This window comes from Carassius gibelio, chromosome B14 (assembly GCF_023724105.1).
Source record: "Carassius gibelio isolate Cgi1373 ecotype wild population from Czech Republic chromosome B14, carGib1.2-hapl.c, whole genome shotgun sequence".
Lineage (NCBI taxonomy): Eukaryota > Metazoa > Chordata > Actinopteri > Cypriniformes > Cyprinidae > Carassius > Carassius gibelio.
In genome coordinates, this window is record NC_068409.1 from 26,007,307 (window position 1) to 26,035,213 (window position 27,907).

Consider the following 27,907-nt stretch of genomic DNA (forward strand, 5'->3'; position numbering starts at 1 on the left):
TGCATTTCTCCAGGGTGACACGTAGATTAACATGCTTTCCAAAAAACTGAAGGACATGAAGGGGCAAAGATGGTGGATGCTGATCATATTTTTCAAGCAGGGAGCTGAAAGATGCTTTTTAGCTTTTATTAATGTGGAAATGAGAGCTTGGGGGGGTCTATGGCTTTAGGCCGGTCACTGGGAGGACACAGTAATAGATATAATGTCCTCTGGAAGGGTCTTTGTTGTTCAGATTTAAGAGGCGAATTTTTTTGTGTGTGCATTTTATCCTCCCTGGAGCAATTGTCTTCTTGAGAACCAACAGAAAATGAGTTCTCAATCGATCCTCCTTGTTTTCGTTCAACACTATGGACAGATAGCAGGTTGAGTTTATGAACAGGGCTTGTTGACACTGCTGCATAATTGATATTCACGAAGAAAAGAGCAAAAAAGCAATTTTCACTCAGAAATTACTAGTAGATATTACAAACAGTTACAAAGAAACTGCAAGTAACTTTTTTTTTTTTCGTAATAAAGAGCCACAGTGACAACTTCGATTTAAATGTATTTATTTTTCTTTTTTCTTATGAGATAAATTAGCAACTTAGTACTTCAGTACTCATACTGCTTCATTTTGTTTATTTATAGGAATTTATGTTCTTTAAAGCTGATTTGGCATTTGACTGGCAGTTTAGTGACACGGAAGACATCTGGCTCTTTTAAGTGCCTCCGCTCGACTGGCGTTAATGTATGATGAATACATCACCGTAACCTTTCATCCTCAGCCCGCCTCAGTCTTAAACAGACTGAACCCTGGTCATGCCATTGTGACACAGCAGATGAAAACAGTTTCTGCTTCTGTTAACAAAAACAGTTTCTGCTTCTGTTAACACTGGTGTATGAAGCAATTTCATATACACCGTAATCTCCTAATCCTGATGATTCGCTGAAAAAGTCAGTGTTCTAGCAAAGCCCGGTTACATATACAGTGGCACACAGGCATTACTAGATGCGTGGTGTTGATACTAGCTGTGAGAAAGGAAGAGAGCGAGTGTGTGAGGCCGAGCGTGCACGTGCATACGTTGTAGAAATAATTAAATGTCAGCCAGTCCGCTCCGTTGAGTGTCTCACTGGGGGTTTTAAGACCTGCGCAGTCTCGCTCCGGCAGCCCTTCTCCATGACTCAGTCCTCCAGATGTTGCGATGCCACACTTGCACACACACTATGAGAATACACAAGCTTGTGTTTTAACACACTAACCCTTCTCCCCCACTGCCTGTTCTTACTCGTTGTGACACTTGACTTTGTTTCTCTCCTCCCCCGTTTCTCTCCTCCTGTGCCGTGGAAGATAAGCTCCTACCCTATGCCAGGGTGCTTGTTGGGGAAGCTAATCTGATGTGTTAAATTCACAATTCTGGCAGAGGGCTGTGCTTGTTATCCCCTAATTAAAAATGTGATAGTGCACCCATAAATATATTGGAGAGACTGAACAGGGCCCCAGGGCATTTCTGGTACATTTGGCAGGAGCCTGAGGGGCAGAGAACCACCTGATACCCAGACAGTAAGGAGATAGGTGGCAGAAAGGGACGGCCAACCGAGAAGATATAGATACAAGACTAGCTTTTACAAGAGTTCACTCTATGTTGTTGAAGTTAGTTGTCTGAAACACTTCTTTGCAAATACGCCTGGGTGGTATGGCTAAACATTTTTATATCTTATGTGAAAAGCATATATATGTTACTTAAATCTCAATAATGATATATTTTCTCAGATATGGCCTAAGGAGTAAGAGTAACCACATTTTTAACCAGAAGCAAAATTTAGTTAATCAAAACATGTTTTCAAAAAGTGTCAAAATTATATTTAAAATTGTACAGTATATGCACAAATACAGCAATAAAAAAAAAACTATAATTATTTATATATATCCATATATTTTTAATAATTAATCTCTGTGTTTGCATAGACTAACAGTCTGTGCATTGTTTTCCTGTATTATTTATAAAAGTTATTTTATTACATTGTGTCTTTTATAAGTAAATAGAATCATTCACTGAATCAATTCATTCAAACACACAGATTCCTTTATGCATGAAAAGTGTTAATGGTGAGTGAGTCAGAGATTCATTCCCTGAACCAACTTAACTCGAACAAACCAATTCTTTCAGGAGTGAAACATGTGACTGTCTTTAAGAGTTTAGTCAAATGGGTCATTTAAAAACCCCAAAATGAGTGAGTTGCTGAATCTGTCAACTGCCCATATTCATGTAGAAACTAAACAACACCACAGAGAAGCTGAAAGCAACTTTCTATGGTGTTGTTTGGAATTGTTTTTAATGTCAGAGCAAAAAATACACAAAAACATTTTGTATAAAATGTCCAATACTTATTAACCTCTTGTTTATTAAACTGCTGTTGTGCAATTATGATTTATAATGTATTTTGTCATGATAATTGACATAAGGTCGAAATAAACTGTTTTGATGTATTTTTTTTTTAAGACTTTTGATAATAGTATATTGGGATCATTGTAAACCTTGTAATGGCAGAGTAAAGGCTAACAATGGCTGAATAAAACAAAATAATAATGATAAAGGAATAATGATGATTATGTCTCATACCTGGCAAAGGTGTGAGTAGTTAGTCAGGTGAGAACAACAGAATCATGAATGGGGCAGTTTGCCGGGCCAGACATGTTTCATAAAATGCAGTTTCAGAGATTATGTTTGAAAATGTAAACCGATATTTACTACTGACACACAACAGCAAAACGTATATATCTCTATAATAATAACAGTCTGTGTAATTTTGATTCTTGAACAGTAGTACTTTGAAGTGTCAGCTATCTGAATATATGTTGATTATGTATCTGATATGAGAAAGACTCATGAGCTGAAATCTTTTTAATTTTTTTTTTTATTTTAATTTTTTGGTATGTAATTTGTATCTTCATGCCAAAAATGGGGGGTGACAGCAAAGGGGATAAAAAGCAATGTCACTTTCCCAGTCGTGGTGTATCAAGGTGTTTACATGAGTAATTTGTTGCTAGCCCACTTATGCTGTCTTTAGCAAAAAGAGTGTGTAGATTAATAAGCCATGAATATAATAATGGCAATTGTGATTTTGGTGGTTGTGTTGGTTAATTTCACAGTTGCAATATAATAATATGAAATATGTTCAGTTGTTTTAAATGTTAGCTTTTATTGTGTTACCTTGAAGACCGTTTGTCTTAAAAAAAAAAAAAAAATTCACAAAACAAAAAAGGCACAGTGTTGTTGATTAATCTTAGAGTTAACTTTAAATGTGTTCCTTGAATAATATTGCATCAGACATCTTCTGTTTTCCAGTTCTTTAATAGATTCTCTGCTTTTAAAACATCCTACACTGATGAGATAGAAATAATGTAGACCACATGCTCTGGCAGTTCCTCTCAGATCCATGTGGAGAGATCAAGAGTCCAGCTGGTTCTTGTGGAAGCATGGCCCAACAGGACATTGTTAATGGAACAGTCATGGGTCGCTTGGGAGCGTGTTTCCCGTTTTAGTAATTTTGCTTTCTCGTGTCTGAGATCCTCTGAACCCAGCCTTCCCAGCTCTCCTGTCCTGGCTATTGCAGATGATGAATTGTGTTACAGTTAAGCAAGCAAGAAGTAGGACAAATTGATCAAAGTGTCAGGTGCCCCTTGTGATGTCTAGGTCTCCAAAACGAAGGAAATGAGGGAGCTGTCGAGAAGTTTCCGGAATCATGGTGCCTGTAATAAATGTTTACCTGCCCCCTGAACACCCAGCTTGGGTGTCAGATGGATGTGGACGTGTTTTGGGGACGCAAACTTTGGAATGCAGCTACTTTAGGAACTGTCATTGCTTTCAGAGGACGATGGCAAGCTCACTGAAAGGAGCCAGCAAGATGCATGTCCTGGTTTAAACCAACGAGCAAAGCTATCTGCCAAGGTGTTAAAGAGCAATTAGAGATAAGCTATGCTTGTTCTGCTCTGGTTTGTTCTGGAACAGCTAGTTTAATTAGCTTGATTTAATCTGGGTGGCTATTAAACACAGCACTCTGTGTGAACGGCTGCTTTGATTTTTGAGTTAGGGTCTTGAGTATAAAACGATACAGTAGAAGCCAGGCTCGAAAATAACATGCATCGTTTTCATTTCATTTTATCCCACTGCTTCTGTTTGTTTATTCTTTTTAATCATAATATTTTGCCTTTCTGTACAGTTGTTTAACGTATAAGTATTCGCGCTGCTGCTTCCAGCGGAAAATGCACTTGTGCAGTTCTGCCTCAGTGTAGCATCAGTGTGTGGCATTTTCTGAAATTAATTATCTAGCCGTGTCAACTTTCTTCTTCTTTATAAATTCAATTTGCTGACTGTCATCTACTTTGAATGCGCGAGGAAACAAAAGATTGATTAACACGCCTGAAACTGCTGCCTAAAGCTACCGGCATCTCCGCCACAGACGTTTTCTCTCTGCCAAAGCAGACATCGAATCCCAACCCATTCACTAAATATTTCCACAGAACGGCTCGATCGTGTACACAAAAGAATTGATGAAACGATCCCACATGCAACAATAAGTCACCGTAATGATTCTAGTTTAAAATCATGCCTCTGCTGGACCACTATGATATAGTGGGGACCCTCGGTCTCATTAATGCTGGGTAAAGATAGATGACCCAGATAAAAGACCCAAAGATTATTTCTGAACCCCATCGTTGACCGATGCTTTAGATGTTCTGCGCCATATGCCCATGCTAGAAAAGAAATGACTTTAAAAGTTTACAAGTGAAAGTCAAGGTAATACAGTATATTAAGTTATTAAAAATACGACTGCATATTAAGGAATGAGGGAACAAATGCAATCTGATATTTAATCAATATTTATTGATTTTGTATTGATTACATGATGATGTTTTTAATTATTAACATTTTAAATATATTTTAAATATTATCTAATAATATCTTAATTATATATAGAACAACATATATATATATATATATATATATATATATACATATATATATATATATATATATATATATATATATATATATATATATATATATATATATACATATATATATATATATATATATATATATATATATATATATATGCACACACACACACACAACAATGTTTAATTATGTGTTTATTTAATTGATACATTATCATAATGAGTTGTGGTCTTTATAACATCACACTGCAAGGGTATCATCATATTTCTGGAATGTTGCCAGTTAAAAAGATTGAATAAAAAATTAAAGATTAAATAAAAAGATTAAATAAAAATATTAAATAAAATGTTGTATTAGATATTCCTCCATATTTTGTTGAGATAAATGAATAAATCCTGAAAGTGGTTGTTTCTCCCTGCAATTTATCAATGAGCCGCACGTCTCATTGTCTCATTTGCAGCGGAGACGCGTTGCACTTCGGTGGCACAACTATTTTCAAGGCACATCCCACTGTCATCGAACAATGATAAAAATCCCCTGTATTGAGCGGCTCCACACTAAATCTTGGTAAAGAGCATTTAGCTCCCCTGTGCAAGTCGCAGAGCGAAAACCTGTCAATGGCCATCAGTGAACACTTTTATCCTTTGGCTTCTCTCCATATGTTAGCTGCCGCCTCGAAGCATTCGTGCATTTAGGGAGCCGCGCTGTTCTCTTTACCCTCTGCCCTATTTGCCTTGCCTTATTGCTGTTCTGTTTTTGCTTTTCCTTTTACTCCCACACTTGGTTTTTAGTAGCCTGGCTGCTGAATGTGTTGTACTGTACATGAAACTGAGCTCTGACAGGCAACTTTTCCTTTCTACAGAAGGTGACGAGACGGGGGTGATGGACAGTCTGATGGAGGCCTTGCAGTCTGGAGCAGCCTTCCGTGACCGCAGGAAACGAACCCCACGCAATGGTAAGACTGTTATACTTGCTTATACCTGCACCTCCTCTTGCTTTACATTTCACATTGCCTTCAAATGAATAGTTCACCCACAAATGACAAATGTTCTCATCCTCATGTTATTACAAAGCTGAATGACCTTTCTTGCGTGGAACACAAATGGAGAGGTTTTGAAATATGTACCTGTTGTTGTTGTTGTTGTTGTAATTTTTTATGGAAGTACAAAGAATGTGGTCTAGAGCTTTCTTGCTTTGAAAAGGACACAAAAGCACCATAAAGTAGCTTCAGTTTCAGTCTGTTCCTCAAATAAACCTGTTCACCTTCAATAGACTTTAATAATGAACTGTTCATTTGAAGTAGTTTTATGATACTTTAATGGTGCCGTTGCATACTTTTAAAAACAAATAATAATATAATAAATAAATAACCCCGAACTTTTTACCTTTGAACTAGGGCTGGCTGGGTATCGATTTAGATGTCCCGATTCGATTAAATTTAGATTTTCAAGTTCTCAATTCAATTCACGATTTTTTTTTATTACTACATTCACTGAATATAGTTTTAATACAAATGCTATTGATATATATATATATATATATATATATATATATATATATATATATATATATATATATATATTAGGGGTGTAACGGTTCACAAAATTCACGGTTCGGTTCGATACGATACACTGATGTCACGGTTCGGTTCGGTTCGGTTCGATACGTTTTAGATACAGCAAAATGTAAAAACATCTCAACTTTTCAGAATGCCGCAAGCGCACCGCGGGTCATGTGACAAGAACTAACCAATCAGCTTCATCCTTTCCCGTAACAACGTTGAGAGCTCAGCCAAGATGAAGGATCAGCTGATCATAGTTGTATATGGATTGCAATTTTGAAATAAATTTAGTAGCAGAGCTACTGCAAGCGATTTTTAGAGCTGCAAATCCATTTATCCTTCGCTGAAATTTCCGCGTCTCATGGAGAGAGCACGTCATTGTTGCTTAGCAAAGACAGACGCCTCATGAGCGCTTCTGCCCAAGCGCTTTGGAAAGGAGGAGAGAGACGCGCTTAGCGTTTTCCATGCGTTTTTAGGCACGATATGTGAACGGCCCCTAAGGCGCTCGCTCACTCAGCACGCGCTGAAGGCTCGTTGCAAAATGTCGAATGCCTTTAACAGACCAGAAATATAAGATCCTAAAATAACCAACAGGTCTGGTGTTTGGGTTGGATTCCCTGTAAGCTATAGTTTCTAAATGCTGCAGGGATAGTTTGCTGCGTGCATGTTTCTCCTTTTTTTCGTCTTTTCCCAGATAGTACTGACGCATATATCCCAGATATTCCCGCTGGTGTTTTTTTTTTTTTTTTTTTTATTCCCGCTGGTGTACCCTGTCATGTTGCAGATGCGACATACCGTTGTTTTTTTATCCACCACTCTCTTGCCATCACCATTATAGCTTAAAGGGAATCCAAAGTGCACCCAAACACCAGACCTGTTGGTTATTGGAGGATCTTCTCATTTCTAGTCTGTTAAACGCATTGGCTATTTTGCAACGAGCCTTCAGCGCGTACTGAGTGAGCGAGCGCCTGCTGAGTAGCCTAACATAAACATATAAGATGGTGTTTTTTTCTTCTTCGGGAGTGTCAGGGGCGTTGCCTGTTACGTTGTTTGGGTTATTGGGCTACCTTGTTGAACGCATATCATTATATTTCTCTCTCTCTCTCTCTTTTTTTTTTTTTTTCAAATATAATTAATTACTCCAACGAACCGTTCGGTATACATAATGCGTACCGCGTACCGAACCGAAAGCGTCGTACCGAACGGTTCAATACGAATACGCGTATCGTTACACCCCTAATATATATATATATATATAAAGAAGTTAAGAAACCTATTATTTTTTTGAACAATAATATGGCCCTATAAAATGTTCTTCTTAATTTTTCTGGTAATCAGATGAAGGTATAAAACATTAATTTAATTTATCCTAATCAAATGCAAATTAAACCCTTTTTTGGGGGGCAAACAAGGTGCTGCACAACAGAGGTTTAATATGAATAAGCAGTAGTAGCATTGAGTCTTAACTGCTAAATAGTAATATATTCTGAAGTTTCTTAATATTAAACTAAACTTAAATTTTGATGGGTTACCGTGAGGAACTTGCAGCTGCTGCGTATATAATATGACAGTAATTTTTACAAATGAAACCGTAAAATGCTAATGAAGTGACCCTAATGAAGAGCAGTTGGAGATGATATTTGTGTATTCATATCATCATAGTGAGACGGCAGAAAATGAAAACACAGCAAGTGTCATCTGCGCTTTAGTATTTGTGTACATTAGTGCACTGCGCCATCCACCATTCATTCATTGATTGCGGAATCATGGCGCCTTTCACAGATTTAAAGTATTCCTATAGCATGTGAGCATTGCGAATCATGCGTATGGATTTGTTCTTCATTCTCATCAACAGTATCTCCGCCTTGATAAGCGCTTAATGAGTGACAGGCTTTCGGTTGTAACATTGCGCAAGCTAAATAAGGGTGACATCTAGTGGAGAAGAATAATGATAAGATTCACATTAATCAGATCTTCTTTTAAACGTTTGCTGAAATAAATACCTGAAAATATTGAATCGCGGCAATTGAGAATTAATATCGAATCGATGCCATTTAAAAAAATTCTTAATCGAAAATTGCCCAGTCGTACTTTGAACAGTACTCTCTTCAAAAATAATCTTTCTGTGTTCCACAGTATAAAAAGTCATACACTTTTTGGTGTGAGAAGGACTAAATGTAACATTTTGGGTGAACTATTCCTTCAACAACATAAAAGCCGAAGTAACACTTGTAAAATTTGGCTCAGTTTATTGCCCTTCTGTAGGTCTCCACCTCAAAATGGTTTTCATATTGGATTCACATTACCATTCATAAGTCACTGATTACAAAAATTGATTGTAGACTCTGGGTCCTTGGAGGATGGTTAACATAATCTTAATGTTAACATATTCCATCCTGCCATGATGAATGGCTCTGACCCAAGGGAGGAGAAGCAGACCACCTGCTGTAGGTGCTACGTCAAATTGAAATGCCAAGGACGGGCAGACGAGTGTCTATAACTGCTATAGCTTTCCAGAACAGCCTCGTACGATGGCCCCAATAAGTCACTCTTTTCCCAAAGTCCTTGTCCATGCATGCTTACAGTGCATAAACCCATTTGTGTCATTAGAAATCCTCCTGGGATGTAGTGAGATATATGTTGTATACAGACTGACAAAAAAAACAAAACCTCAGCATCATTAGAAAAGCCAGATAAGAAAAACATGCCAAAAGACATCAGGGGGAAATGCATGGGGGAAACTTTAGATCGCCACATCAGTGTACCTCATCTCCATATACCAGCATGCTCAGCAGTGCTGATTTGTCCCTGCACTGTTTTTCTGGCTTTACTTCATCTCGGCTTGCAAAAAAAAAATAAATCTTCCCATGATCCCTTGTGTCAGTGCGGAGGTCTAATAAGAGGGCATGAATAAGTAAGGTGTCATGCTGTATCAAACCTGTCTCCCACTCAGCGGGGCTGCGAGGCCCCCAAGTGCTGCCCCCTGACAGAGCCTGCCAACCAGCTGCCGCCAGGAAGAGAGAGCCGCATGCATGCTCACAGCTCACCTACTCCATCCAGCTCTGTGGCCCAGTCTCCCTGACATCTGTTTGAATAAGACTGACATTTAGGAGAGAAGCGAGTGTGTAGATTAAACCTCACCAGTGCTCTTTCTCTCTCTCTCCTCTGTATCATACTCTGTCTCTTACTCTCCGCTCTCTTTCTTGTACTGAGTGTCGCCCATCCTCTCTCTCTCTCTCTCTCTCTCTCTCTCTCTCTCTCTCTCTCTCTCTCTTTCTTTTGGAGTGCGTGGGCTGAGGTTTGACAACACAGAGTTTCAGAGTGGATAATTGGTTACGAACTCCTGAAATACCTCTTGTTTGACGTCTCTCCCTCTTTTTCTCTCTCTCTCTTTTTCTGTCAATTTCCACTTCGTCATTGTTGCAGGTGATCAAAGCCCTTCCTGTTCTGCAGCTCGGTGGCCGAGTGCAAACCATGGTAACAAAATGAACCTATGTTTACCCCACTTGCCCCGCTGTTCTCCCTATAACACTTGCTTATTGCCTGGTCTCTAAAAAATGTTCTGGTTGAACTCTAAACAAACTATACTGAGCTCCACAACTGGATGTGTAAAGATAACTTTCTCTCTTAGGCTTTGTTCAGAAAGGCTGCCTGAAATCAGAATTTATTTATTTATTTTTGCCATTGCCAACTCAAATACGTCTAATTGATTTTAGATTGCATATCAGAATCTAATTTTTACAAACTTGAATGAAAACTTATTAATAAGCACATTTTTGATTTTTTCAGCATGAATAGCCAAATTGGATATAGACACATAACATCATGCAAAATGCATGAAATAGTTTAGATCCATCTTTGTTAACACATCCTATTTGACTCCCAACAAGATTTCCATCAGTGCATTGATTTGAGCATTATTTAAGAGTGTGATGGGATGTTTTGTGCACATTTATTAGGTAAGATTATTTTTGAGGAATCAGCTTTTGATCTGGGAGTGCAGACATTCCTTTGCATCCTCTCCAGTAGCTGGAGCTCAGGCTAGTTTCTCCTGTTTCTAGCCATCATACAGTCGATGATCTAACTAGAGCACCCTTGCAGTGATGAAGCATGGCAGCACGTCCACGTCTGTGAAAGGCGAATAGAAATGATCTGTCTAAAGGGCCATTGCTTTCCTTAATTCCCATTCGTGGATTTTTTTTCTCCCTCTCTTTACTCTTCCTATAAAGCTTGCAATTCTGTTGTGAAAAAGTGTCATCCCATACACAGAGCACCAAAAATGCCCACTTTTTAATAGATTCTAGCCTTTCTGTTCCCTTTGACAGAGCTTTATTGCACACAGAGTCTGTGTGGGTCTTTAAAGTGTGTGTATGCCAGTTTCTTATATTCTATATGGCTGAAATGACTTGTTAATGTTTGCACGAAACAGATTCCCTCACCATTATGCTTTGCATGTCTGTGAATGGCACAGCTACAGAAATGCCTGTATAAAGCATATTCAATACCACACTAAGCCCTTTGGTGAATATGTACATTATTTATGATGTCAGTGAATGTGTTTTATCTTGTAGCTTTCTGCTGTTTCACTGATATGCTACATGAAGCATTCAGAATATATCAGTACGAATTCAGCATCTGGATCAGCAGGGTTTGTGCATGTCATAATGCTATTGGGTTCCAGATTCAGTGACCTGATCCTGAGCGTAGCTTGAATTACATTTGTAAGAATCCATTTGTCTGTTTATATTAAATAGATCTTGGAGATTTGTTTTTGTAAAAAACTAGCAGTAGTCCTAAAATAATAATACAAATTCAGCAAATAATAATAATATAAAATGCTAGGCTGCTAGGCTCATGAATATTAATCACGTTCATTTGAGATGAACTGAAATCAAAGTGTGGACACTGATGGGTAAGTGTTAGCGAATAGGATTACTACTTGTTCATTAATCCCGCCCACTGCCAATGGGACTAGTAGTAAGTGGCGTCTACTTTGTCTTAAAGATACAAAAGCCTAAAATAATGAATAATTCCAAAGAATTTTGTCATTTTGACAGTAAAACACAATAAGGAGTACCACGTGCATGTAGAGTGTCAATTCTATTTAGCATGTACTGTAAGACTATTTTGCTTTCTCTTTCTTTTTGTGCATTTGAGATAAAGAAAAGAAAGCTAGTTCACTCAATAAAGCTACTGTGAGTGTGCACCTACAACCTAGAGTTTACATTACATTGCAAATCTTTTAATATCAATGGGAATCATGCACTAAAAAATCGCAGCTGTCTGTGGTACAGATCATTGTACTACCTTTTTATTTAAATAATGAGCGGCTCTTTCCACACCCTCATAAATTAGCTAATATGTTTTTTCTTTTTTTCTTTTTTTCTTGTCAGACACTGTCAAGAGTGTTTAAGTCAAGTGTAAAGCAGTAGTAGGACACAACACACAGTGAAAATGACTCTGCTGAACTAATTCTTAGCTTCTAATTAAATTACTGGCGAGTGAGATCTAACAATTTATCAACCAATAACTAAAGGCAACATTAATTAGATATGTATTTACTCAAATTGTAAGTGTCCTAGTAATAATGTATTTAATAATTTAGATGGGTCATATGATTCTATTTAAAAAAAGATCATTATTTTGTTTATTTGGTGTAACAGAATATCTTGACTTGCTTTAATGTTCAAAAAACACATTATTTTTCAAATACTGTACATTTTTGTAGTTCGTCTTTTCCCCTCCTCTCTCAAATGTGTCTTTTTCTACAAAGCCCCTCTTTCCGACATGCTCAGTCTGCTCTGATTGGCCAGCTAACCCAGTGCATTATGATTGGCCGAACACCACAAGCATGCGTCAGAAATGTAATGTCCCTTTAGTTTCCTTAGTTTACCATCAGTTCAAGCCCAAAAGTGGAACAGAGTAGTGTGACAAACACAGTGATGATGTTTGTATATATTTACAGTACACGTGCCTCAATTAAGAAAGCTGACTCCAGTGTGATGTGGCCATATCTCTTTCTCATGGACACACACAAGACTATAAGCGATACTCCACACGGTGCAAAACTCCGTATTTGAACAGTCAATAGCAAATACTTAAACTATTAAGAAAACATAGTAGTTGATTCAAAATCAGTGCCAGATTGTCATAGCTGTCTGTCCATTAAATGTGTTGCACAAATTCAAACATCTGGGTTGTGCTGTTCTGTTGTAAATAAATCTTAACCAATGATTCCTCATTGCATCTACTTTCGGAAGGCCAAAGTGCTTTTGCTTTTGCACAGTAAATCACAGTGTCTTCCTGACATTGCTGCTTCAACACTAACTGCGGTTACTGAAGCCACGCCTTCTTTCTTTGCGTGAACATTTGGGCCGCATTACTCCAATATTTCCACATTGTGACGTAGACATTTGAGCTTTGTACCTGCAGATCGTATACATGCACAAATAACTACATAACACACATTAAGAAAAGGAAAAATAGAAATTGCATCATATGACCCCTTTAGGACACATTTACTTAGGACACTTTTGAATGTGCCTCTGTGAAAAAGGATCTATTTGAGGACATGCATCTGCTTTAACACTTTGTGGAGAAGCTACTTTTAAAATGTAGTGTGCCAATTTAGAAGATACTTAGGATTTGTAGTTAAAGGGATAGTTAACCCAAAAGTAAAATTTTGTTTGGACCAAAATATCTTCTTCTGCTTTCTGCAAAAAAAAAAAAAAAGTGTGGAGGAAATGAAGACAGAATTTTCCTTTCTGGGTGATCTATCCCTTTAAAATGCAGCTTTAGATGAGCGGAGTCTTTAAACAAAGTCGCATCCCCATTATCTCCAGCCCAAATGATTTAGTGATTGTCATTTAGCATTTTCAGGATAGTTGCATTAATCATGCATGTAACAATAAAGCCGAACCAGCCAAACATGACAAAATGCTAGGCTTACAAGTTCAACTAATTAGGCTCTGAAGCATTGGTGCATTGATGTAGGTCAGCGTGCTACAGCCTTAGGGCAGCAGACTGCCTTTTACTTGGGTAACATGGTAACACGACCATGAGCATGCAGCCGTTTCAGCTCAAGATCAGACCCAAGCACTGTGCCAGTAGAGATATGGTAAATAGGTAATCCATTTTAAATGGTGTCACAAATTTAAAACTCAGGGGAGGAAAAAGAGGTCTGAAAGACCGGTAAAATGCAGGATCCGTGGTCAGATCTGACCTATATTTTGCTATCAGGTTTTGTAAATGCTGTCAGTATTCCTAGCTTTGCTCTCTAAACCTGTAACAAAGATGCTGTGGCTTACACAATAGCATGAATTGACTCATAGCACATTGTGTTTCGGTGACTTTATCTGCAGTTTAATGGCGTTCAGTTGTTGCTCTGATGTGGACTGTACCATTTTTAAGTGTTAAACTGAAAGACCAAATATGGTTTTCCTAATCGTTATTGCCAATGCATTTAGAAACTTTTGACGGTGGACTTCAACCTTTTTTTTTTTGTGCTTGTTTAAGGGTTCTGCACTGATCTCAGGGGTAACCTTGAAAGTGGTATTTTGTGATGAAGGCTTCCTCTGGTCCAGTCTGCACTAAAACTCTTCTGTTTGAATGCCAAGGGTACTCTAAGAGATTGTTGGATTGAGACAGGTAGCTGCTCATACATCCTTGGCATCGATTTCTCTGGTCGCAGATGAAAGCCACAGGCTGAGTAGCTCTTTCATATGGGGCATCCCAAAAGGCACATCAATCAGATTTCTGAGGGAGACAATTTTATTTATTTACTGCCTTTCCAAGTCATTAAAATCTCTAACCTTCCCTTCCTGGGCTTTCACCTTCATTCTTTCGTCCATCAAATGTTTCCCTGGGTTCAGGGATTCTGGTTTGACTTTGATTTGTGGAGAAATGGCTTATTAAAAACAGATATAAGATATAATGCGTGCCAGGGTTGTGGGATTTGAACCCCAGTGTCTATTCTGCCCCTGGTCTACTAGTTAATTCGCTCAGGCAGAGGAGAAAGTGAGCCTTGTATGTTTAATGAAGATTAAATTACCTATTTTCAGTCATGAAATTTTAAAAGCAGAAAAGGGATGAATCTGTGAAGTAGCAAATGAGAAAGACAGGAGGAAGACGTTAGAGAATACGAAAGCCGGACAAAGATTAAGTTTTTTTTTCTTTCTCCTTCCCTTCCCCTGTCACATAGTAAATGATCTCTCCATAATTCGTTCCTTACCTCTGCCTCTTAATGAAGCAAGTCCGTTTTTTGTACTTCCTCCCTGTCTCTACCCCCATTGTTTTTGCTGTCATTTTACTTCCTTGCAATATTGACAGAAACCCCTTTGTTACCGCAATAATTAATCGGTGTTATCATATTACAAACCTGAAACTGCAATCGTAAATCCCTGAGCAATTAATCCCTGATCCCCCACTTCCTTTTTACATGCACCAAACCAACCACCTACACACTTTATCTTCCCTCCCACACCCACAGCTGTTAGATAGTAGGGTTGCCTGTAACACTTTTCGCCTGACAGCTAAGATCCCCACTTCCCCAAACCTCAAGCATTCCACTTGAGGGTGTTGATAGATGTTATTCATGTAGCTCACCCCATGGCGCTCCTGCAGGAAGAAGGGCTAACGTGATTTGCTCAGGGCTGAAGGGACCAGAGGGTAGAGCACTCAGCGATTGTGTGGATGACTTGGTAGATCCCAGATATCAATAAGGAGAAGTGCTGCACAGTGACACTTTCTCGAGACTTATCACCTGCTCGTGATAGATAAGGATATTTTTCTTCAGAAGAAAGGGTGGAGTCATGTGGAACAGGGATGAGGGGCTGAGAGGCCATGGAAGAATGGTGGAAAAAATTTAAATCCGAAAGTAAAGATGCATTCTGTGGAAGTTTAGATGGATAGAGAAGACTCTTTGTGGGTCATCTGAAGGTGTAGGTACGAAAGGATCCATGATAGAGATAAAGATGAGGATTTTATGTAGCGTTTGGACAACCACAGAGCATATATCTGATGGGTGGTTTTATCGAGGCACTTAAACAAGCTGACCGTATGACACACATCCATTCTTAAAGAATAAATCAGATCTTGGTGAAATGCTACAGTCCTGCGTGGCTCCTTTTTCCATTTGTCAGTGTGTGTCGACCTGAGCCATTTGATTTCCAACAAGAGCCTTTTGACCTCTAAAGTCTGCTAAAAAGAAACTGGTGACTGCCTGTTAGCCTCACACTGAGCACACAGCGTTGGCCGTGGATTCGAGGAGCTAGTGCTCTGTGTGTGTGCAAAGAAGGCCGGGTTGGCTCCCGGCGACAGTCCATTCAGGAGGAAGTCAATTGCACAGCACCATAAACGACCTAAGACTTGGCCACTTTTGTCCGCTGCCTTCTTCCCCAGCATGACGGGAGCTCCAACTGATGCGAGTAGAGTCAAAGATGGAGACGTAGGCCAAAAAAAATTAAAAACCTTTCTGGTGTCACCTTTACTTTTGCTATTCTAAAGGCTTTTGATTTTCATTGTTTTATCTTTTGTTTTTACTTATTCCTTTTTGTTGCTTTACTCAGTCATTTGCATAAAGTGGAAACTAATGGCCCTTATGAAAGGTCACCTTAAGTGCTGATTGTCAATACTGGATCAATTTGCCAGGGCAAGTATCCCTCAGCAGCGCGTAATTGAGAGTTTGATCTGATTTTAGCCCTGCATATTTTCACTATGGAATTGATTTCACTCTTGGCTTGAGATGTTCTTAATAAAGTCATAACTCACTTTGGGGAAAAAGTGAAAGCTGTACCTCTCAAATCAGACTCAATGAGCTTTTTAAACACAGCCCTCACCTCTCCCATCCTTAAAATATTGGTTTGATAATACTCTGAAGGGACGTCCGCAGTCGAAAACCTCAGCAGAGTGAATTAAGCCATAGTCATGATGAATTGGAGAGAGAGCGTTCCAATAACGATCGGTGTAGGCCTAAATAAAGCAACGTTCAGCATGAATTTGCTTCTGCTAGAGGAGAATAAAGGACAACGTTAGCTTTTAATGCCATTTTGGTGGCACACCCCACAATTTAACAGTGTGAGGTGTCTATTACCACAGCCAAATAGCTGCTAAAGAGCATCTGCATTTGTGTGTCCTTACTATTTGGGATGTGTCAGGTGCTGCAGTTTGAATTAATATTTTGCTTTTCCATTTGCAGAGGTGGATGCGTGTAATAAGTACGTATGGGGAATAATGAGAGTAGGTAGGATGCTAGGATTCCTTTCACGAATGTTTTCCTGGGGTTTGACTAGTGCGCAACATGCTGCCAGAACACATGAACACGATCGATTTGATCGATTCAATAGCATTTACATGCCATAGGCAAAGAATCACAGTGGCAGTTTGACAGAATTACTGTCAGATTGTCAAAGTACATTATGCTGTTTTATTTTAACACTCACTTCAGTAAAGAAGCATTTCTAGTTGTGCTTTGTGTGAGGAATATACTGTATTTATTCGAGATGATGTAGCCTGAGGGAGAGTAAAAAATATACTTTCTGCAGCTCAAATGTAGAGTTGGGCAGTCAAGCTCAGTATCGTGAAAAGAAGTCATTAACTAATAAACAGCTCAGAACTGTGAAATACTATATATGAAGATACTACAGGGATGCACTCATGTCTGCTCAAATGTGACCAATCACAGCTTAATGTAGAGTAAGTCTCTGGTAACTGTCCTGCTGGAAGGGCCTTGCACATGAACACTGCATTGTGATTGGAGGTGGGAGGGTTATCTAGAGCTGAAACACAGTCTGAGCTCCACACTGCCCCTGGTGCATTCTGTTGTGTATTGCATTGTTATTTGACAACTTGGTGTGCTGCAGTTATCTGAGAAAGAACAGTGTTGAATTTAAACAGAATCTGCATATTCCCCACCCATAGTTTCAGTGACTGAGTGACTGCTGGATCTTTTTTTTTTTAAATGTTTAAATTAAATCTATCTATCTATCTATCTATCTATCTATCTATCTATCTATCTATCTATCTATCTATCTATCTATCTATCTATCTATCTATCTATCTATCTATATGGTGTATTGATCACTGATATTGATACATGCTTTACAACAAAGTTCAATTTGTTAACATTTGAACAGTGGTTTTCTTCCTGTAGGTTAATGGTCTTTTATAAGACATGCTATTGATTACTGGTGACTTGTGTTTTTGGTCATAATGCATTAAATAATCTTAATATATAAAAATGAAATGTTCAAAGTACATTAGTAGATGTAGTAATTAGTGAATACATGAAACATTAATACACATACATGTATTATATAATATTGCCTTATATTATATTGTGCATATGTGCATATATTTATGCCTGCAGCAAATTAAGCTTTTCCATCACAGGCCTAAATTAAATTTGAATATATATATATATATATATATATATATATTAGGTTTCATTTTTTTTTTTTTTTTTTTTTTTTCATTAACATTTAACCTTTTTATTTAAATTTTTGTTTTGTTGCTGCTTTATTTATTATTTATTTTATTTTCAGGTGAACTTTCTGAATTTTGGGGGAAAATTATTTTATGAATTTTAGTTAACAATAACAACACTTAAGTATTGATCATTTAGTGTTAGCTTTTACAATACCTAGCCTCATTGCAAAGTAAATGAATGTTAAAACGGTATGAAAGATGTTATTATTACTTGTTGATTTTTTTAATTTTCAAACCACTGCACACAAGGTTAGAGAAGGATTCTTGTGACATGCCACCCACCTTGTCAAAAACAATACGATTAACAGTAGAATGATTATATGTAGTATATATACATTAAATTTGATGAGATTTTTCACTTAAGACTGTAAGACATATCTCATTGCTAATAGTGATAATAGCTAGTATAGCTAGTAGCTAGTATAAGCTTTAGTTGTTTTTGCTTTTGTTGCCTGAGGGAGCAGACGGTTCAGAGATGTGCTGAATGGGGCAGAAGCTGATAATGGCACATAACTGTGGGGACACACCAGAAATTCCATCAGACTGGTGGCTTTCAAAGCACTGACACAGCACAAAGACACCACCACTGCCTCTCAGTGCAGTCCTGTTGAAAGAAACAGAGAGAGGGGGCGAGAGAGTTTGTAAAAGAAAGACAAAATATAATGTAAGGAAAGAGGCAGTACACAGCTGAGAGTACTGAGAGCGCAAAATCTGGAAGCCAAGCGAGAGGGAGGAGACAGGCAAGAAATAAATGGGGAGAGAGAGCTTGAATAAAGCAGAAGAGGCTTGTGTGTCTGGTCAAAAGCTGATCTCAGGGGGAATTGTGCGCGCGTATGCGTGTGTGCATGCAATCAGCAGGAATCTTCCCTCGAACAGGCACTCCCCCTCAAGTGAAGCGTGATCCTGCCTAACATCGCTCCATCACTAATGCTGACGGATGCCCATTTGCGACTCGTCTCACATTTATTTATTTATCTGTTTATTTGCGTCTGGTTTATTTATTGATGGAGCTCAAAGATGTGACGGCAAATTTCCATTTGCAAAAAAGAACGTTGAACAGTGTGCAACATTTACACTTGAATGAACATCCACACTAAAGCTTTGCTCCACCTTTTCATTTAGATTTCAGCCATCCAAATAGCTATTCCTCTCTGGTAATGGAAAAGTGATATGGCCCATTTAGTTACTTAGCACTAATCCCACTGGTTTCATTGCTCCAGTGCCCTTCTCTTTCCTCTTGTTCTGGCTCAGAGGAAGTTGAGATATCTGACTGTAGAGTGTTCTTTTCATCTTCACCTGAAAAGCAGCAAAATTTTGACATTTTTGCTTAGTGTGTAATTTTGCACCACTAATATCACCCAAAAATGTCCACTGTCTGTCATTGGTTAGTCTACTGCATAATCCTCCCCAAAACTCACATCACTGGTATTGTTCAAACAAACAGAGCAAAGTTTTGATAGCACGCTTACATTTTCAAGGGAATCGACCTACAAATGTCTCACTTACAGCCTTTGCATAATAATCGGGAATAACATCAAAAAAATCATACACATCACCTTTAAAAGTTTAATGCACTTAAAAGTACATCAAACCAGTGTCAATGATCATGGAGATATCTTCTGCTCTCTATTACCTCCCTAGAGCTAATCATATCTAGGTTTTCTCATCTCTACAGTGATGCAATGTGTGTGCAACATGTGTCATTGTAATTGTTTTTCATTTTCACAACATCCGCAACATTTACTCTCCTTAGAAGGAAGGCTCACCCACACGATATTAGTCTTCACGCAACCATATTGGAGCGCTTAAAGAGCAAATGAAATGACACCTCCACACTTTTACCAAGCACCCAATAGCCTGTGAAATGTATCTTGTGTTTTTTTTTCTTCTAGACACATTAGATGCATTTGTACTTGATGTTCTGTGGAAATTAACCCGAAGTCACTTAGTAAGAATGTTACTCGGGTGTAAGTTCATAGTTCCATTAAAAGGGAAATATTGTTCAGTGCATCAAGCCTGGCCCAAGATGTCGTATTTTATATATTAACACTTGTAACTGTCTAAATAGACTTGTACTTTATCATGCTGTTATGGAGAAGTCTAGGCTTTGTATATTTTTTAAAGCTTTTTATAATTTAATCTTTCCCAAAAGCAGTGTGCATTTTGTTGTATTTTCCTTGCTTGAATATATAGTGCTATGCTAAGGGTAATATTGTGATGTGTTTCCCGACCCAAGCGGTGTTGACATTAACAATGTTTACAGCAGTTCTGCTCTACAGTGAAACTTATGCATAAACACTATGAAAAATAATAATGCAGAAATGTTTCAGCTACATTTGCCCCTAGTTGAGAGCAAAGAAAACAAGAGTCAGATTACTCCCCAGCAAGGGATAAATGCACATGTACCGTTTATCCGCCGTTTTCTGTTTGTGAGTAAATGTTTAAGAGCACAAGTGTCAGTGAACTGCAGACACGGTAATTGATCAAGAGAAGTTCCACTCCAACGGGGGCGTCCGATTGCTCTCTGGAATTGCAAATGAGCTTTTATTTTATTCAAATTCAATTTCATTAATGTTCTCGCAGACCGTGACGTTTTCAAGTAGGTCAAGAGGTTCCCACTAAGTAGTCTGAATTTGTTTAACAGGCCACGGAGGTTAGTAAGAGGATACAAGCTGGCATGGTTTCAACCCCCCTTTAAGTGATCTCAGAGCCTCGAGCTGGACTTAATATGCTATATACATAGCTATGGGTGAATATCCTTAGTAATCAAAGGTTATGGGTTTCGGCCAGTGTTTATCTTTGTGCCTCAGTTTTGGCTAGGTGAAACTCACTGACTTGATGAATGACTAGTTGAATGTTTGGAGTACCAAGCCGCTATTTGTTTGTGTTAAGTAGAATATAAACTCAGCATTAAACCAATGCAGTGGTTTGATATCCATTTTGAACAGCATAAACCAAGAACAGAATGTCGACTCGTTTGTTCTAAAATTCAAAGGGGCATAAACAAGAAAGATAACAACTGCAGCAAACCTCCACGAGACACCTTTGGTATTCATGAATTCCATAAATTACTATGTTGTGTGGCTCCCCCGTAAGAGATGACTAATGTGTGGGTTTAAAAATAGACGGTGGGCTTGAACAAACCCATTTTCCAGAAACGCTGGTTTTAGAATAGGCAGCGTGGATGCGAGCGTGAGGCCATTGTGCTACAGGAACACAAGGCAGGGGGTTCGTGGACAGTGAATCAGCCAGAATCGGTGTGGCTAAGTAACCTCTCTGCCCCGGAGGGAAAAATAACTGCGGGATGAAGCGATGCACTACATTAACTCAACTACAGAGCTCTTTTCCCAGCAGATGTGCTTTCTTCATTGGGTCAGGTCACCTTTTTCCCCATAGTCCTTCACACTGGCTGAAGGATGAGGAGGTTGCGCCCGCTGAGGCATTTGTGCGTGTTTTTTAGTAGGGCACAACCATCTCTGTATGTGACGTGGCAACCTGGAGGCAGCGACAGCACTTGAGAAAAACTGTTAATTGAACTCATGCCCTCCGTCATCCTCTGTGACAGGTATAAACACGCATACAAACACTCCCGGTAATGCTCATTTGCACCTCGCATACGTTTTGATTAGCTTAAAAGCATGTAAAAATCTCTGGAGCTGGGTGTTGTAAACTTGAGTTTTAAAGGCATATCTTATTCCATCTTAGATATTTTCATTAATATGTTTACGGTGGTGCTAACTGCCTGTCTGAAGGATGGATTTTTCTTATGCCCACTGTAAAACTTTTATGACTGTCGATAAGGCTGATGGGCCGGTTATTCATTTTTTACGGGATCTTTTAGTAACAGAATAGATGGTCCGTGCTTATAAATCCTAAATAATTAAAGAAAGGAAACAGTCGGTGAAAGGGGGCTTTTATTAGATGCGATGCCTTTGGTGGACGAAGCCATGAGAGTTATTAGCTTCATGCAACGTCTTTTTGCCTCACTCATTTAAATTCACTCTGTACACTCTCACACAACTCGTCTTCCATTCATTCCCATGTTCGTACCCGTTCATCATTCCTTAGGGTGGGCACTGGCTTTGTCACATTAGAGAGAGAATATTTTTGTGGTGACTTAGACCCCCAGTGGTTTGCTCTATCAATCGCCATGCTTTCTGACAGTGCAATGGAGCAGATCCTTACTAAAGAAGAGCCCCTGCTCTCATGTGTGTTACATTAATTATATCAAGATCTGACATCTGACCCAAACGTTCACTTAGCATGTCTGCCGTGCCCTGACCTATTTAAATAGCCGATCAGTCACCCGGACCATGGCGAACAAGGTCCTGACAATGACTGATATTGTAATTGAAAAGCGGCTATGTTTTACAGAGTGCATTTTGTTTATGTATCACTATTTGCAGAGATGCCAATGAGGAACGAGCTTTCAGATCTAATAAATTGGAGCCAAGTGCCCTCCACCCTCAACCGTCCCGCTGTTGTCAGTCATCTCCCCTCATAATAGGAAAGCGGGCCTCTACAATAATTGCTTTGATGGTCCAGCCTGAACAAATCACTTCTGGGCATAGAAAGAGGCCTTGGAGATGGCAGCCAGAGAGAAAAGGTGGGAATAAATTAAAGCACTTTGCGTTCCTTAGGGGCATGTGTCCCAGATTTCTTCAAAGAATCAAACAAATAGAGAGAGAGAGAGTGGGGGGAAATATGCTTCTTTCTTTGCTTTAGGAATAAATGTAGCAACAAATGCAGAAATGCATGTCCACTGACCATCATAGTGAAATGGGTTCTTCACAAAGAGACAAAAGACACTACATAGTTAACTGACATGTGAAGAAAGGGGGATTTGAGTGGAAATAATCTGATTTTGAACGGGACTCATTTTATAGAAGTACCTCTGGTTGGCTCTTTGTGCGCCAACAAAAGTTTCTCTCTCTAAATAGAGGGCTTTGAATTAGGGATGCACGATATTGGATTTTGGCCGATATTCGATATGCCGATATTTTCTAAATAATTTTGGCCGATGCCGATACCGATATCGATATATATACAAATATATACTGATATATTTACAAATATATACTGATATATTTAAACTTTAATTTTACTGAAGAGAAATCCATGTATCTCTTCTGTACTGATTCTACCATAAATTTATTATTTTACAAATGTAGACAGACATTCACATCTGAAAAACAGGTCAATTATTTCACTTGGAGAATATCGGTTTGGCTCATCGGCAGAAATATTCATATCGGCCGATACCGATAATGGTCATTTTAAGCTTTTATCGGCCGATACCGATGTTGTGCCGATATTATCGTGCATCCCTACTTTGAATGTTTTAAGGCTTGTGAAAGGGGGACTAGTGGATGTTCCAGGCTAAACTTTGCCAAGGGCCCCGCTGCAAGGCCTTAGTCCAGGATTAGGCCTGGGCTATTAAGATACCCTTGGGATAAGACTTAAATGGATTGACGCTGATGTCCATTTTGTGTCTTCAGTGCCTGATCTCAGTGAAAGATCTGAAAGGGTTTGTCACAAAGGACACTGCATAAGAGCCACAAAAAAAAAAAAAAAAAAACTGTTCTCATGATTATATTGGCTACAACAGTGTAATATTTTGTGTGTTGTTATTTTATGTTATAAGGAAAACACATTTCATTTTTTTTTTTTTTTTACTACTACTACCTTCCATGTGAATATATTTTAAAAGTCCTTTGATCCTGAGACGGCAACGCAAAAAGTTTTAGCTCAGAGTCATGTGATTTTTAAGAAGTCATTGTAATATGCTGATTTGGTGCTCAATTATAATCAATTATTATTGGTACTCAATTATTAATTATAGTTCTTATTGTTATCTAAAATTGTAATAATGAACAAAGAACAGCATTTATTTGAAAAATAAATCTTTTGTAACCAAATCAGCATGTATTTGCATATATTTAATTCCTATTTTATATCCTACATTTATATTCGACGTTATACTACAAACTAATATTGTGGCAGTGAGTCTTGCATGGGCATGAACAAATTATTTTCTTCAGAAAATGTGAAACTATCACATAAAGCCATAATCAAATAGTGTGTTTGAGAATTGCATCTAAGAATAGCATTAGAGTGAAGAGAGATGTATTGTTCAAAATGGGCGGAGGAGTTTTCACATTGCGGCGAGATGCCGGTGCATAGGGCAAACTCTATAAAAGTTTCACACATGACCTCTTAATTACAGCTGCTGGGTTCAGTGTGCATGGCATCATCAATCCACAGCACCACACAAAGCCGCCTCCCTCTGCCTCTGGCACAGCGTGCGAATGTCATCTAGAATGACTTGACTTCCCAGGGGCAGAATTGTTTCCCAAGCTCTGGAGGCACGCCCCTCTTTAGTTCCAGCAGTGCTCCCACCAGCCCCCATCCCAACAATGACTGTTTGCTTTTGCTTTCTTTGCCCTTATTTTTCCATCCCAGTCCCACTGATAGTCTATTACAATTCTTTGGAAGTGCAGGTGCTCCCTGTGTCCCTCCTTTAAGAAGAACTGGAATAAACAGGTCAAAAAAAAAAAACATTTAACTGAAGTGGAATTGTTGAAGTATATAACTGGCAATTGTAGGGAATGTAATAATAGTGCTGAAGAGTTACTTTTAAAAGTACTGTGCTGCGTTTCCGTGTTGTGTTACTCGGTATAAAAAAGTTACTGCTGACATTTTCAATAGATACTAAAATAATAATTAAATAATTCAATTATTTTAATATTGTTAAACTGTTTATTTTAGTCATTGAATTATGCCCCCATCAAAACGTGGGAGAAGGGAGAGGCTTCAATTGATAAATTTCAAATGATAGCTTTCATTAAATGTTTGTAATAGTAACTTGAACAGTAAAATAGTTCCTGTAAACTTTTTTTGCAGCCTTGGTTCTGTAAGTATGTTACCTATTCATTTTTAAAGTGATGATTTTTTGCTAAATCATTGGTAATGTAGCTTTTCTCCAGGAATTAAACATTGATTAAGCAACCTCATAGCTCACAGTAGGTCTGTGTTTAAAGCTTTATAAGATATTGTTAACTGTGATTTGTTTTTTGTTAGTTTTTTTTTACTTTTGGAACCCAACTGTTGCACTCTATAATGGTGTAAATGTAAGTGTTGCACTAATTTTTACTTGAGAATGTAATATGAGTCCATAACAGTGACATGGTTAATAAAAACCCTGTCCACATCATCGATTGTCACCGAAGAGATGTTAAAAACTTAATGAATAGCTGCATCACTCTCAGGGCCCCACTTAATCAGTACGCAAGGCTCATTTCCAGCATCTGTCTCGGCTGTCAATTACAGATATGCCCTTAAGGGTGAGGTGTGATCATATCTTTTTGCATCAGAATTCTGTCTCATCCTGGTTTCAGACTTACTTTCCACTGTCATTCTTTGTTAAGAAAACCGTTAACAAGTGTAGCCACATTGCAGCATTTCTCGTGAAATAGAAAAATCTGATTTTAGCATGCAGATGCTCAATTAAGTCAGCGCAGCATCTCGCAGCAAAGGACAAGCTGTGTCTCCAGACGCTGAAGCAGCCATGTGTCTCAGGTAAACGTCGAAGCCTTTGCCTCTCCCCATCCATAATTAACTCTGTCCTCCATAATTCAGGTCTTTTCTCCTCTATCCTGTGATACGACATCACTCCATGCTAGTTAGCTAAGCAGACATGTGTGCCCGATCCCCATGACATCCCGCTGACAACCTTCTCCAGGACTGATGGTGAGGACTGTTATTGGGTTAAAACCAGACCACATCTGTTGTCGTCTCACATGGTCTGTTCTGTCTGCTCTTGTGCAGCGTTGTGGTCGAGTATTGTGTTACTTTGCCTTCACTGAGTTGCATCATAATAAAGCCTGTGGCTGTGAGGAATTAATATATTCCAGTTTTGTGTGTGTATATGTCACGTGATAATAAAAGGTCAGAGCCCTCTGATATGCCTGGCCTAGGAGAAGAGTTTTAATTTGACTGCTTCTGTTGAGCAGCAAATTGAATAAATTGAAATTAGTACAAACTTAACCTGGCCTTGCTAATGTAGGATGTTGAGCGATAGAGATAGAGAGAGCGAGTGAGCTGAATGGCTGTAGAGTACTCAAGTCCATACTTCATGGTCATTGCACCTTTTCTCTTCACTGACAGTTTATTTACTGCCCATGGCTGAGGTTTAGAGAGATCTACCTTTCCACAGCTTTTTTAGGTTAATTTGTGGCACAAATCCTAGGTGGATACATTTCCAGTATTTATCCATGTCTTTTTGTTGTTGTTGTTGTTGTTGTTGTTTTTGTTGTAACAAATCAAATGGGTGATTTTACATGTGTATCCTGATTAAACTCAAGCACGTGGATTGTACCACTTCCAACCAGAGGGGGGACTAACTTTCACATTTCCGTATCGTATTTGCTTCACTTTGAATCAGTAAATCTTTCTTTTGTCTGTGTGATGAATATCACTTGTTGTCAGTTACAATGAGACATTTTCAAACACAGTTGACAGACACCAGGTCCTCCACTGTTATATTGGTGAGCCTGCGTTTTTATTGTCTTTCAGACTGTCATCACGACTCAAAAAATAGCTCTAGTATCTGTAGTTTTTCCTCATGTTCACCTTGAAGCCTGTTTTGCACAAATTGAGCATACCAGCCAACCCATGTATCAGCCCTGGAGAGAACAAACTGTTGATACTAGCCTTTTTTTTTCCATTGACAACCTGTTGTTTTTGGCTAAATCTGATAAGGTGACGGCAATGGCTCAGCGTGACACTGTTACTACACTGTTTCACCTTTGGTATTCTTGAAAATGTGAGAACCTTAGCCTCGTTTTGAAGATGATTGTCCTTTTCTGGGTCATGTAATTTGCATAGCCAGTGTTTAGGACAGGTTATGAAGCATTCTTGATTCACATGCAAATTCAGTGGTTATCGGCTGCGGGAGCTGTTGAACAATGGGGTGTTCAAAACATACGGCACACAAGAGGAAATGAAAGTCCGCCTTTTTCAGCTCTGCTGATTCCATTATAGACACTATTATTGGCTTAGAATGGCAACATCTATTATCTGAAGCCATTTTATTGGACAGGGATAGTCTTTTATTAATGCCAGCATTAATCAAAGAAACCCCAGTGCAACTTGATGATGCTCTGACCCTCTCTCAAGTAGATATTGTGACAATGCAAGGTCACTCCTTCCTGTCATGTGGTTGTCACTTCCTCTAACCTCAACCCAGAGAGCTAACAATTATTAGCTACAGTTGTCATTCATGAGTAAACAGGAAGTGAACTCTCTGCCAGATGCAGAGATTTTTGAATGCCATCGCCTCATTCGCTTTTATCCAATCTTGCATCTTTTTATAGGGACATTTGTGAGGCTCTTAGCAATGCAAGGTTGAGAATACTTACCCTCTATTTTAGTCGCCCCCTCATCTAAGTTGACATACAGTTCACTAATTGCACTGGCAGTTACCCCGAGGCAGCCTGGGATATGGTACCTTTTCTTAAGCGTACAGGCTTGTGATGTCAAACCACTTGAAACTGAACCTGCAACCTTTGTGTTCAAGCCCAGATCTTCAAACACGATGCTTCCTCTCAGGCTGAATAGGAATTTATTGGACGTCAAAGAAATACAGCACATCTTATGCAATTTGGGAAAGATTTTGTGTATGAAATGCAATCCAAATTCAATTCGGATGGATGGATGGATGGATGGATACCCACTGAAATACATCCATATAATGAATATTATAGGTCTTTCCTGTCTGTTTTCCATCTTTCCCTTAAATGTCAAAACATTTGTGATGATCAGTATTCATGGTGTGAATGTAAAAGAATTTATAGTGTGTATAAATGAGAAAGTGGAGCAGTTTTTTTTGCAGGGAGCTAAGAATAGAGTAGAGCCTGTGGCA

General features: G+C 38.6%; 1 protein-coding gene across 9 annotated transcripts in view; it reads left to right on the top strand.

Moving 5' to 3' along the window:
• diaph2 (diaphanous-related formin 2) overlaps window positions 1-27,907 on the top strand; it is a 382,480-nt gene that overhangs the window by 333,800 nt on the left and 20,773 nt on the right. For 8 of the 9 annotated variants that reach the window (XM_052574739.1, XM_052574746.1, XM_052574744.1 and 5 more), the window contains 2 exons: window positions 5,803-5,895; window positions 9,928-9,978. In XM_052574739.1, the coding sequence (XP_052430699.1) occupies window positions 5,803-5,895; window positions 9,928-9,978 (144 nt within the window). The remainder of the gene's footprint in view (window positions 1-5,802; window positions 5,896-9,927; window positions 9,979-27,907) is intronic. The other variant, XM_052574745.1, reaches the window with a different exon arrangement.